The sequence below is a fragment of the Rhincodon typus genome, chromosome 28, assembly GCF_021869965.1.
Source record: "Rhincodon typus isolate 14 chromosome 28, sRhiTyp1.1, whole genome shotgun sequence".
NCBI lineage: Eukaryota > Metazoa > Chordata > Chondrichthyes > Orectolobiformes > Rhincodontidae > Rhincodon > Rhincodon typus.
In genome coordinates, this window is record NC_063359.1 from 3883197 (window position 1) to 3897439 (window position 14243).

A 14243-nucleotide genomic window follows, 5' to 3' on the forward strand; every position below is an offset into this window, starting at 1 on the left:
TTCACTAATGTCCTTTAGCGAAGGAAATCTGCTGCCCTTACCTGGTCTGGCCTACATGTGACTGCAGACCCACTGCAATGTGGTTGACTCTTCCCAAATAGGGAATGGGCAATAAACGCTGGGCAAGCTACTGACACCCACATCCCATGAATGAATATAAAACGGACAAATGTTGCAAGAATATGGGGGAACGAGCCGGGCAGTGGAACTAAATCGGCATGCCCTTCACAAAAGCCATTACAGATTTGTTGGAGCAAATGCCTTCCTTCTGTGCTGATACTTCTACTGTACAGTGGCTACGCTTGCACAGAATGCTCAAGCCAGTGCTTTGCCCATTTTTGAAGTGTAGCCCTCCAGCCCACAGAGGGTGAAAGAGTGTATCTGAACTAGAACTTGATGCCGAAGGGGTGCATCCTGCAGCTCTCTTTATAATCCTTGTTTGTGGTTATTTGCAACTGTTTCCTGACTTGAGTCGGCAGGCAGAATGAATGTTTTATTCAGCTTTTAATGTTAGTGTTTGCACAGACCCGCTTACACAGTGTCTGCAGGCGTATCCCTGGCTTTTCTTTCACCTTTGGTGATAGCATTCCACTTTCTCTTTCTACATTTCTTCCCCAGGAATCTTTACACAGGGATCAGTGCGATGAAGGTTATTTTTGTATTCCTCGTTTATTTAGGATCTGTCTCTGCATATCAAGTGGATAATGGGGATACGTTCTACATTCGGACGTTACACAATAAAAAGCTGAAGCTGGTAGGTCCCTTTCATGTTTCTGTGATTAAGTACAGTTGCTGCAGATTGCTGTTTTAGGACAACTTACATTTGTGTGGCACCTGTATGTATATCATAAGCTGTCCCAAGACACCTCTGAGGAGATTTATCAGATGCAATTTTACACTGAGCCACATTAGATATCAGGGCAGGTGACTGAAAGCTTAGTTAAAGATACAAGATTTCAGGAACACCTGAAAGGTGGAGAATGGGCAAATATGTTTAGGAAGAGAATTATGGAATTTAAGGCAGTGGTGGAGTGATTAAAGTCGGAAGGCTCAAGAGGCCGATTTAGTGGAGCAGAGAGACCTAGGATTGTTGCAGGAGGTTACAGAGATGGGGAGGGATAAGGCCATGGAGGATTTCAAAAACTGGGATAAGGATTTTAACACTGAGCCACTGCCAGACTAGGAGCCAATTTAAGTCAGCAAGCACAATGGAGATGTGTGTTTGGGATTTTGCATTGTCCACCAGCCAGCACTGATCTGGAAGTCATGTAATGCTGAAGGAGCCCTGCACTGAGAGAAGGGTAGTGCCGAGGGAGTCCTGAACTGTTAAAGGGTCAGTACTGAGGGAGCTTGGCACTGTCACAGCCAAAACTTGACAGTTCACTGCACTGTCGGAGAAAGTATTTGGACGGCACAGTGGTTAGCACTGCTGCCTCACAGCGCCAGGGACCCGGGTTCAATTCCAGCCTCAGGCGACTGTCTGTGTGGAGTTTGCACGTTCTCCCCGTGTCTGCGTGGGTTTCCTCCCACAGTCCAAAGATGTGCAGGTTAGGTGGATTGGCCATGCTAAATTGCCCGTAGTATTCAGGGAGGTGTAGATTAGGTGGGTTATAGGGGGATGGGTCTGGGTGGGATGCTCTGAGGTTCGGTGTGGACTTGTTGGGCCGAAGGGCCTGTTTCCACACTGTAGGGATTCTATGAATTCTCTAAAGTATTAATGGATCGCTGTACATCGGGGTCAACACCTAGGGAGCCCTGTGCCGTCGGAAGGTCGGTACTTTGAACTTAGGAAGGACCAGTGCTGAGCGTGCACCATAATCAGAGGGACGGGAATGAGAACTGTCAGAGAGACAATAACCCTTCTCATGACTGAGAGCTCTGGCATTGAAGTCCAGAGTAGTGCTGATGATTTGGATATAGTGATTAAGATTAAAAAAAAGACTGAAAATGCCTTTTGTTACCCTTTGCAGTGATTGCATTCAAAGGTGACAGATATCTGTTCTCTTCTCACAGACTTGCACTATGCCCTCTTTTTCAGATTCTAAGTCAAGGTACTTTTTCTTGGGCTAATTGTGGGGGTGAGAAGGAACCTGCTGTCCTCAAGAGTCTTTCAATCCAACCAGATCCAATCTCTATTCCCGGTGACCTACAGGCCAGTGCTGCAGGTTTCACTGCTGTTAATCTTACAGCGCCTTTAACGGTAAGAATCAATCCTACATCTCACAACAGCTTCCTGTTTCCTCAGCAGTACCCTCATCGATGGCTTTCTTGCCTTTGACCCTCGATAATTTCAATGTTCTCCTGCCACCTTGCAACTTTGATAAACCTGATTCAAACTTCTGCTGCCCATATTTTAATTTGGACTGAGTCCTGTCTCCCAATCACCCCAGAGATTGCTGAAATACATCAGCTCCTAATCCACCAATACCTTCATTTCTTCACACACAAAAATAGAAATTGCTGGAGAAAGTCAACAGCTCTGGCAGCATCTGTGGAGAGAAAGCAGAGTTGGCATTTCAGGTCCGGTGACCCTTCTTCAGAAACATTAGCTCTGCTTTCTCTCCACAGGTGCTGCCAGACCTGCTGAGTTTCTGTTTTTTGTTTCAGATTTCCAGCATTCACAGTTTTACCTTCATTTTTCAAAGCCTTCCATGCCCTTGACATCCCTGGCCCCGTGTCTACCTACCCAGCCTTACACTTCTGAGATATCCATACTCCTCCAAATCTGACCTGTTTTTCATCCATGTTTTTTATTGCTTCAGTTACCTAGATCTTTAACATTGGAACTCTCTTCCTAAGCTTTTCAGAGAATCGCTGTAGAAACTCGACAGTGTGAAAGCAGGCCATCAAGTCCACACAGACATTCCGAGCAGCATCCCACCCAGACCAACCCTACCCCTATAACCCTGCATTTCCCATGGCTAACCCACCTGGCCTGCACACCCTGAACACTATGGGCAATTGAGCATGGCCAATCCACCTAACCTACACATCTTTGGACTGTGGGAGGAAACCGGAGCACCCGGAGGAAACCCATGCAGACACAGGGAGAATGTCTGTGTGGAGTTTCCACAGTCGCTCGAGGGTGGAATCAAACCCGGGTCCCTGGTGACATAGCAGCGCTAACCACTCAGCCACCGTGCTGCCTTATAAGAATTAATATAGAGTCGGAAGGCGTAGGATCTGTGTGGGTAGAGTAGAATGACTGCAAAGGAAAAACAAGCCAGTGGGAATTAGATACAAGCTCCTATCAATAGTCAGGATGTGGGGAAGAAAATAAATCAGAAAATAGAAAAGGCATGTGAGATAAAAGATGTTCTGTAAAAAAAACAACTCTCTTAGTAAGCTTTTGAGCAACCACTCTAATATCTCCTTATCAAAAATTCATCAAATATTGACAGCAAAGAGGCCATTTGGCCCATTATGTTTGTGCCAGCATTAAAGTGAGCCAGCCTGCCTAATCCCACTTTTCAGCACCTGAGGTGCCTATCGGGGTAGCTTTTAAGCGAGTTGAATGATTCTGCCTTTACTACCCATTTGAGGCAGTAGGTGCTGGACCCCATCACCTTCTGGATGAAAGATTTCTTTCCTCATCTATCCTCGACTTTTTTCCACCAATCGCTTACGTGGGCTTGGTGTCAAATTTGATAACCACTGTCATTGAAACGTTTTACTTGTTAAAGGATGCTATATAAATGCAAGTTGCTGTTGTTTAATAGGTTAACGTAACACTGCATAAGGAAGTTGCTGGAGTTTGGGTGAAAATTCCATGTATTGAAGAAATTGGAAGTTGTGTTTATGACGATGTCTGCCAACTACTGAACGAGGTGATCCCACCTGGACAAGACTGCCCGGAGCCACTATATACATATGGACTCCCATGTCACTGTCCTTTCAAAGCGGTAAGAGTCTAAACAAAGTAGGCAGTAATACAACTCCTGGCAGGAGCACTACATATACAGGAGCTGTGATCCTTGACATGGTTGCTGTTGCGACACAATTTGAGGGATTTGGGATTGGAAATGATGGCTACATTTAAAGTTTGTAAGTCACCAAGACCAAATCTGATGAATCTGGGGACTACCAAGGGTAGTGCGAATGGAATTTGGGGAGGCACTGGCAATAATCTTGCAACCCTTTCCATACACAAGGATGGTGCTAGAGGATAATTGCAAATGTTACTCTCTTGTTCCAAAAGGAATGCAAGGGTAAATCCAACAAATACAGGTTGTTGAGTCTAACCTTGACAAAGCGAAGCTTCTAAAAAACACTAATCTCGAAAACAATACCAGTTACGTGTGCAACTGTGAATTAAATAAGGAGACCCAGCACAGATGTTAAGGGCAAATTGTGTTTAACAAATTTGACTGAGTTTTTAAACGAGGCAAGAAGTGAATGAGGGCAATGCAATTGATGTGGTTCACAAGGAGTTTTTGATAAAGTGCCACTTATCAGAGTTTCAGCAATATTGAAGCCTGTGGAGTTACAAAGACATTGGCAACATGAGCGTGATGTTACCTGAGTGACAGAAAACAGCAAGTGGTGGCGAATATAATACAATTCTCCAAAGGTCTGTATCAGGACCACTGTTTTCCCTAATCTATATGAATGAGCTAGATGTTGGTATTTCTAGCACAATTTCAATATTTGCGGATGACACAAAATTTGGAGAATATTGTGAATTGCGAGGATAGGCCAATGGAATGTAGTGCAGAGTGGTGTGAATCAGAAGGAGGAATGAGGACAGGAAATGTAAAGATATGATTCAAAAGGAGTGCAGGAGTAAAGAGAGCTGATGGTATATATTCACACATCATTGGAGATGGCAGAGCAGATTGAGAATACGGTTGATTGGTATACTGATGAGAAGGTGAAGAATGAGGGGTGACTTGACGGAAGTGTATAAGATCCTGAGTGATTTTGATATGGCAGATGTGGAAGGGATTTTTTTTTCTGAGTTGTGAGACTTTGTCATTGAATATTTTTAAGACAGCAGAGTTACAGGGAGTTGTGGATGTGGAATTCAGAACACAAACATATCAACTATGATCTCATTGAATGGTGAGGCAAGTTCAAGGGGCTGAGTGGCCTGCTGCTCTCCATGGGGGCAGGGACTAGGTGAGCTCATCTTGCAAAGGACTGAATGGCCTTCTGTATTGTAACAATTCTAGACATTATCAGAAATATAGGATATGTTAATGCAGTTCAAACTGCCTGGGAGAAGTTGATGGAAACAGACCAAGAAAGAATATGACTGCATATATAAAAGCAGGCAATGTCTTAACGGTACAGTTAGTGAAGTAGTAATCTGGAGATCCAGGTAATGTTCTGGGGACCTGGGTTTGAATCCCAACACAGCAGATGGTGGAATCTGAATTCAGTAAAATCTGGAAATAAAATTGTTTTAAAATCCCATATGGTTCCTGAATATCCTTTTAGGGAAGGAAGCTGCTGTCTTCACCATGCATGGTCCTACATGGGCACCCACCACAAAGTGGTTGACTCTTACCTGCCCTCTGAAATGGTCTAGCAGTTGTATCTATTGTTAATCATCTTTAAAAAAATGAATGAAACCGCACAGAACAGGTAATATCAGCTAAGGCACTGGCAACAACAACAGCAAACACAGCCCTGGTTGGAGTCATACCTGACATAAAGGAAGTTGGTTGTGGTTGTTGGAGGTCAGTCATCTCAGCTCCAGGACATCTCTGCAGGAGTTCCTCAGGGTAGTGTCCGAGGCCTAACCATCTTCAACTGCTTAATCAAGGACTTTCCATCCATCGTAAGGACAGAAGTGGGGATATTCGCCAATGGTTGTACAGTGTTCAGCACCATTCGCTATTCCTCAGATATTGAAGCAGTCCATGGCCAAATGCAGCAAGACCTTGACAAAATCCAGGTTTGGGCAGACAAGTGGCAAGTAACTTTTGTGCCACACAAGTACCAGGCAACATCTCCAACAAGAGGAACTTCAGAGGCTGAGGGGTGACCTTATAAAATCATGAGGAGCATGGATGGGTGAATAGCCAAAGTCTTTTCCCCAGGAACGGGGAATCCAAAACTAGAGGACATAGATTTTCCCTCTCAGCTTAAATCTTTAAAAGGGACCTAAGGGGCAACATTTTTCACACAGAAGGTGACGCGTTTATGGAATGAGTTTCCAGAGAAGTGGTGGAGGCTGATACAATTACAGCGTTTAAAAGGCATCCCGATATATATCTGAATAGGAAGGGTTTAGCGGGATATGGGCCAAATGCTGGCAAATGGGACTAGATTAATTTAGGATATCTGGTCGGCATGGATGAGTTGGACCGAAGGGTCTGTTTCTGTACTACACAGTGCTATCATTCTAACAGGCAATCTAAGCACTGGCCCTTGGCATTCAACGTCATTATAATTACCGTCACTAAATCCCCACTAACAATACCTTGGTGGTTACTACTGACAAAGAACTGAACTGGACTAGTCATTTAAATGCATAAATCACAACCAGCTACAAGAGAAGTTCAGAGACTAAGAATATCCTGCAGTGAGTAACTTTTCTACCTGAATCCCCAAAACCTATCCACATTTACAAGGCACACGTCAGGAGTGTGATGGAATACTTCCCACTTGCCTGGATGGACAACTCCAACAACATTCAAGAAATTTTGACACCATCCAGGACAAAGCAGCACACGTGATTGGCACTACATCCACAAAGATCCACTCCCTCCACTGCTGATGCTCAGTAACAACAGTGTGTACTATCTACATGATGCACAGCAGAAATTCACCAATTCCTCAGACTGCACCTTCCAAATTCATGGCCGATACCATCTAGAAGGACAAGGGTGGTAGATTTATGGAAGCATCACCTTCAATTTCCCTTCCAAGCCACTCACCATCCTGACTTGTAAATACATTGCTGTTTCTTCACTGTTGCTAAGTCAAAATCGTGGAAATCCCTCCCTAATGGCATTATAGGTGAACCTATATCACATGAACCGCAGCAGTCAAGAAGGCAGCTCACCACCATCTTGAGGACAACTAGGGACAGGCAATAAATGCTGGCCACCCAGCGACGCCCGGATCCTGTGAACAAAAATGGAGGTTGTGTTGGGATGATCAGGTGAAACATGGGATAGTCTACGACCAGAAAGACAAGCCTAAAACAAAAAGGGCAAGAGTAATTCTTTGAGAGAGAGACAAAATCCTGTTCTCTTAACTGATTAACACCATTAAGATAACAGGTAACAATTTTATATGAGTGTATCAATGCATCTGTGACAAATATTGCATAATATAATATTAATTGAATTGCTTCCTTCAAACCTGCTGACAAAATCACGTCTGAGTTCAAGGCAGTATTGTTTCATGAATGTTTAGTCTGGAACTTTTTTAAATTTGATTAGCTATGAATTTAATCTATTTTTTTCAGCTCAGCTGATGAAAGCTGAATGGTTGAAACATTGTGACTAGAAATGTCTTTGTTTAGTTTGTGTCTAGTTGACTTGTTTTATCCAGGGCAGAGCTAGGGATATCACAAATCGCCTCTTCCACCTGGATACAGAAAAATCAGCAAGGATCTCCAACCTGATCATTTATCTGTAAACCTTCACAGAAGAGTGCGGCAAGGGAGGAGATAGCAGGGACTCTGGCAGTAATTTTCAGATCCTGTCTGGTTACGGATTAGGTGCCAGAGGACTGCTAACGTTATCCTATCCTTAAAAGAAGGGAGGAAGGGATAGACCAGGAAATGACAGGCCAGCTGGCCAAATGGTGGTTGGGGTGGGTTGGGTGGGGAGTTATTACAAACAATTCTTAGCGACAGTCTATACCTGTACTTGGAGACACATGGATTAATTACAAATACTCGATACTGATTTGTTAAGGGAGGGTTGTGTTAGAAAAATTTGATCGAAATTTTTTGAGGTAACCAGGAGTATTAATGAGGGTAAAGCATTTGATGTGGTCCCTCATGGCACACTGGTCAAGAAAATAAGGGCCCATGGGATCCAAAGCAATGTGGCACATTAGATCCAAAATTGGCTGAGAGACAGCAAAACAAAGGGTAATAGTGGAGAGATATTTCTGTGACCAGAAGTCTGTTTCCAGTGGGGTTCTGCATGCCACATTACTGGAGACCTACCTGTCTTTTTTGTTTGTATACATTAATGATTTGGGTAAGATAAAGAAGTCTGCAGATGACATGAAAATTAGTTGGATGTTAAATATTGAGGAGGAGAGCCATAAACTGCAAGAGGATATCAAGGGACTGGTCAGGAGGGCAGAACAATGGCAAATGGAATTCAACCTGGAAAAGTGTGAAGTAATGCAGTTGGGGAAGGTAATAAGGCAAGGGATTGCACTATGAATGGTAGGACCCTGGAAAGTACCGAAGATCAGAGGAACCTTGGTGTGCATATCCCCTAAAGTTAACAACGTAGCTAGATAAGACAGTTAAGAAGGCATATAAATACTTATTTTTATTAATTGAGGCATAGAATACAACAGCAAGGGAGTTATGCTGGAACTGTCTAAAATGCTGGTTAGGCCACATCTGGACTACTGCATGCACTTCTGGTCACCACATTATAGGAAGGATGTAATTGCACGAGAGAGGGTGCAAAGATTTACTAGGATGCTGTCTGGTCTAGAGGGTCTGAGCTATGAGGAGAGATTGGTCAGGCTGAGGTTGTTAACCTTGGAGCAGCAAAAGTTGAGAAGGGACCAGATAGAGGTGTTTAAGATTGAGAGACAAGGTGGACAGAAGGCTGTTTCTTCCAGTGGAGTAAATAACCAAAGGGTATAAATGTAAGGCAAGAGGCAGAAGGACAAGAGAAGAGTTGAGACATTTTATCGCTGAGGATGTTGGAGTCTGGAACTCTCTGCCTGAAAAGGTGGTTGAGTTAGAAACTCTTGTAACATTTAAGTGGTATTTAGATATTCACATGCATTATCAAAGCCTCCAGAGCTATTGGCCATGAGGTGGAAAATGAGATTACTGTAGTCAGATCTTTGTTGACTGGTATGAACACAACCAGTCAAATAACATGCAGCTAGTATTAGTTTCCAAGATTTTCTTGGACTCTACGTTAACAAACATTAGCTATCCTTCGGGTTGTGTACTGCCATCTTTACTTTTCACTTGCTATCCGAATGATGTCAATCAGCATACAATGACATAACAATCTTGTAGTTTGTTAACGGTACAGTATTTGTGGGTGTCACTGGGAATAGTGGAGTAAATAAGGGGCTTGGTAGAGAACTTTGTCAAATGGTGCAAAAATAATTCTCTTTAACTGAACAAAAGCAAGGCAAAAGGACCAGTTGTAGACTTTTAAAAAAAGCCAGTTAATGATATTATTCCTATGAAGATTCATGATGAGGATATTAAAATTGTTAGTCACGACAAGCACCTACCTGTCAAAATGGATGGTAGATTGAATAGGAGGAAATATGGCACAGGTATAGTAGCTAAGATACATAAACATCCATATTATCAGAGTAAATTCAAACCTTTCTGAGTTGATCCTACAGCAATGAAACTCTTTATAGGGCTGTGGTTGAGCATGTTTTCCTATTAGAGAAGTTGCCTGCGGAGGTATTTTAGGAAAGCAGATTCTAAGGGTACTGAGGCACAGAAGGATATTTCATCTTCTTGATGAAATCTCTCAAAGGATTTTGGCAAAGTGTCATGAACAATGAAAATCACCCTGGTCCCAGTACTATTATTGTAGTGTTTTCCCTAAATGCAACCAATCTCTCAGATACAAGAAAAATACACTCACAAACTCATCTGTGCTCTTCTCCATACTAGCTTTTAACAAGAGCTGAGGGATAGACAAGCATATGTAGTCAAAGTGGACTAGCTGATAATTTTAATTACACTGGAAGTAGTTTGAATGCATACTTTAATTAAAATTAGATTTATCTACATTTTTTAATCTATTATAATCTATTATTACTACAGTATTCAGATACAGTACACATGAACAAAGGGCACTTGGAGGAGGACACACACATGGAACTTCAATAAAGCATTCTCTTGGGTATGAAGGGGAAGATGTTGGCTAGAAAAGGAAGTAGAGTATTACGATAAAAGCAGTCAGTTAATGTCTAACGTAAAAACTTGTGGCTTCAATTAGATGGATAAATGTTTCCTGTTTAATTGCCTGTCACACCAAAATGCTCTCTTTTGTTTGGTACCTAGGGCAAGTACTCTATGCCAAACACTTACTTCGACCTCCCTCCTGTAGAGCTGCCATCTTGGATGACCAGCGGAAATTACAAAGCTATGGGAGTCCTTACCAGAAACGAGCAGGAGCTGGCTTGTCTCAAAGGCACCTTCTCTCTCAAGTCACAGTGAACAAATCCAACTATTAACCTACTATTTCCAGAAGCTGAATTTCTTGGAGGCAGAATAAGAAATTGCTTTTTATCTGTAAGCTGTCATCAATGTCACGTGCTCAGTATTTCTTCTCTTTAATATCAACAGTTCTTTTGAAGCAGTAAACAACTTGTTTCAGTTCTAAATTGAATCAGGAACTGACATTCTGGCCTCATGAACCAGAACTATGGTACTTGCTTCTGCTTTTTAAAGTGTATGCATCACTTGACAATCAGCTACAAAAGACAAAGTTCCGTATTGTTATAGAGAGTTCTCTTTACCCAAGCAATAAACAGAAAGCCGAGTAAGACCATAAGGAACAGGAGTAGGCAATTTGGCTCCTCTCCCCTGTTCTCCTATTCAGTAGGATCGTGGCTGATCCAACATTCCTCATATACACTTTCCCACATTATCCCTATAACACTTGATTCCCCTACTGATTAACAATCTAGCTTGTAGGATCATACAGACAATGAAAGAGACCATTTGGCCCACCATTCCTGTGTTGGTTTTTGAAAGAGTTTTCCAAACACCCTATCTTTTTCCTATATTTCTTTCCCTTATATTTCACTCAATTCCTCTTTTGAAAGTTACTTCTGAATCTGTTTCCACCACCTTTCACAGGCAGTGCATTCCCGATCATAATTCGCAAGTTAAAAAAAAACCCTCTGATTCTTTTCCCTATTATCTAAAGTCTGTTTACCAAGTCTCCTTCCCACAGGAACAGTGTTCCTTATCACAGGATGGTTACAGCACAGGAAGCAGCCATTTGGCCCATTGTGTTCATGCTGGCTCTCTGCAACTCAATTAGTGCCACTCCCCACCCTTACCTGACACACTGCAAAATATTTGCTCCTCATATAATTATCTAAATCGCGATTGTAAGCTCTATCACACACAGTCAGTGCATTCCAGACCCTAGACAATCACTTATGACAGCACACAGGATATACTTATCAAACTGCGTGATGCAGGTTATTTTTGGTGTACTAAAGACTGGGTGGACACTCAAATAATTAAACATGACTGAATGTGCAGGGTTATTCATGTGATTGAGGCTAACATGCATTTTTTCTCTATGATTCGTGTTAAATTAAACACTAGCAGAATTCCAGGAGAATACAGATTCAGCTTATAAAGGGGCATTCATTTGTCTGTGCCTGGCAGGCCTCTGTTCTGGGGAAAAGCAGAAATATTCAAAGACTCATACAGCATGGAAACAACCAAACCAGTCCATAATCCCAAACTAAACTAATCCCATCTGTCTGCGCTTGGCTCATATCCCTCCAAATATTTCTTATTCATGTACTTATCTAAATGTCTTTTAAATGTTGTAACTGTACCCACATCCACCACTTCCTCTGGAAGTTCATTCCACTCACGATCCACTCAGTTTAAAACAAAAATGCCCCTTATGTCTTTTTTAAAACTTTTCTCCTCTCACCTTAAAAATATACCCTGTGGTCTTTAAATCCCCACCCTACGTAAAAGAAACTTGTCATTTGCCTTATCTAGACCCCTCATTATTACATAAACCTCTGTAAGGTCACCTCTCAACCTCCTATGCTCCGACTCTATCCAGCCCTTCCTTATAACTCAAACCCTCCATACCCAGCAATATCCTGGTAATTCTCTTCTGAACCTTCCCCAGCTTGAAATATCCTTCCTATAACAGGGAGACCAGAACTGGACTCAGTGCAGGGGTTCTGCTATAACGTGACAGTTGTGTTCCAGTGCAACACCGCATTATAGAAAATTGCGCTATATAAATAATGGGGCCTCTGGGAAAAACAGGGTTAGGGGCACAAAGCACACATAACAATTATATTTTCCAAAATTCTTCCTCACCTGTGTAGTTTCATTCTTGTAGCTGCAGTTATAATGACAGTTTATCAGACAGGTGATGCTGCAAACAGGCAATACATTTACGAATCTGACCTTGTATTTGCAATGAAGTGACAGCTGGGCTTTAAATAGAGTTTTGCCACTGGAAATCCCAGCAACGATCAGTACTTCATGATAGAGTAAGCATGATCCAAAAGAAGTAAGCAGTGCAAAATTGTGAGAGATAGAGCTCCCAGCCAGCAACCCTCCATGAAATCCCCTGAAATTGACATGTCAGCAATTTCAGATATAATCTTTAACACCTGCCTGAAATAAGTGGAAAGTTATTGGAGTGCTATGATCCAAAAAAGGTGAACAGTGCAAAATTGTGAGAGATAAGAGCTCACTACCAGCAACCCTCCATGAAACTCCACTGAAATTGACATGTGGACAATTTTTAGTAAAATTCCCTCCCCCACTTAAATGCTGATCTGACCTGACATTCCATCAGCACAGACTTCTGGATAGATTTTCAGATAAGTGAAGCAGAGGAATCTGACCTTTCTTTCTGATGTAGCCCATTGGCATTGAAGTTAATTGTAGGATTAAAATGCTTAATAAACCTGAGTAACATTGTATTCAAAATAGTGCTGGAAAAGAGTGGGTTGTTGCACAGACACGTTTTGGTACTGTATAAATGATTTACATGAGCAAGTTCAAAAATTCTTACATATTAAATACGTAACAAAATCTAGGCAAAGATACTATACACAAAGATGCATGTTTTAACAGCACTCATTATTTTAAACTGTACTTTTTTATTTATATCATCAATTTACTATTGGAGTCCATTCTTCTCTTTAAATGAGCCGCGTTTTTAAACAATGCTGATGCATTTAATATGTTCAGCCCAAACTCTTCAAACTAAGACTTTACATATTTTCCTAATAAGTTCTTTGTGTAATAGAATATTTGAGGTTTATGACATATAATCCATACTCGATGTAATTGTGTTATAGCCAACACAAGTTCGTTTTTTAGAAATACTGTTCCCCTATTCATCAATCACGTTACAGCCAATTTGCGTTGCCAGGACACACTTTATAGGAGAACCTGCTGTACTCCATTTTCTTTCCAGTCACATGGTACTTAAGTACATAATAATGGATATCAAAATGCACCACGTTGCATTTAGTTTACAAGGAAATGGAAACAGGATCCTTTGCTAAATTGTTTTCCTCATTAACTTCTCGAGTGGGCATTAGAATCTGGATTTGAAGCAATGTTTTTGTTTGCAAAATTTAATGTCAAATTTGTATGAAATTACCAAATAAACATGCTTTGTTTTCAAAAAATAAAAGTCATGTCTGCCTTTGTAAGTCTTCTAAATTATTTTCTCAATATATAGTTTCTTTCTATTTCTGGCTAAGCGCAAAATGAAGGTTGACATTCCCATGCAATGCTGATGGAACTATGTACTGTTTGCCATGCTATCTTTCTGCCAAGACGTTAAACTGAGGCTCCACATACTCTTTTGGGGGAGCTAATAGATTCCATGGCATTCAACGAATAGCAAGGCAGGTCTCCTTATTAACAGAAAATGCTGGAAATACTCAGCAGGTCTGGCGACACGTGGAGAGAAAGAAACAGAGTTAATATTTTCGATCAATGATCTTTTATCAGCACAATTGATGAGTGTTCTCACCACCAGCACCAAAACTCAACCTCAGCTTGACAAGCAGCATTTTTCTAAGAACACGTGATGAATTTATCTGACAAGAGTTTTGATGGAAGGTCACTGACCTGATAAATTAACTCCATTCTTCTGTCCACAGGTCTCCACCAGACCTGCTAAGAAATTTGTATTTTTACTTTGGAATTTCAGTGTACATGGTGTTTTCTTTCCCTGGTTTCTCAGTCAATGTTCATTAGTGGAGCAGATTATGTGATCACCCTTTCATTTGCTTCCTTTCTTACTGAATTACAATAGTCACTGAACTTCAAAAAAAAGTAATTGGCTGTAAAGTACTTTGTGATGCCCTGAAGT

The 14243-nt window shown here is 41.5% G+C and overlaps 1 protein-coding gene across 1 annotated transcript; it reads left to right on the top strand.

The window, feature by feature from the left end:
- Positions 1 to 430: 430 nt before the first annotated feature.
- LOC109919994 (ganglioside GM2 activator) lies at positions 431 to 13556 on the top strand. The gene is made up of 4 exons (XM_020520021.2): positions 431 to 754; positions 2039 to 2200; positions 3720 to 3902; positions 10196 to 13556. Exons 1-4 carry the CDS (start codon positions 644 to 646, stop codon positions 10349 to 10351), a joined length of 612 nt encoding a protein of 203 aa, XP_020375610.1. The 5' UTR covers positions 431 to 643; the 3' UTR covers positions 10352 to 13556.
- The last annotated feature ends 687 nt before the right edge of the window (positions 13557 to 14243 follow it).

Coding starts and splice junctions, on each gene's coding strand:
- LOC109919994 (XM_020520021.2), top strand. CDS start 644: ATGAAGGTTATTTTTGTATTCCTCGTTTATTTAGGATCTGTCTCTGCA. Junction 755..2,038: donor ACAATAAAAAGCTGAAGCTG/GTAGGTCCCTTT, acceptor CCTCTTTTTCAG/ATTCTAAGTCAAGGTACTTT. Junction 3,903..10,195: donor GTCACTGTCCTTTCAAAGCG/GTAAGAGTCTAA, acceptor TTTGGTACCTAG/GGCAAGTACTCTATGCCAAA.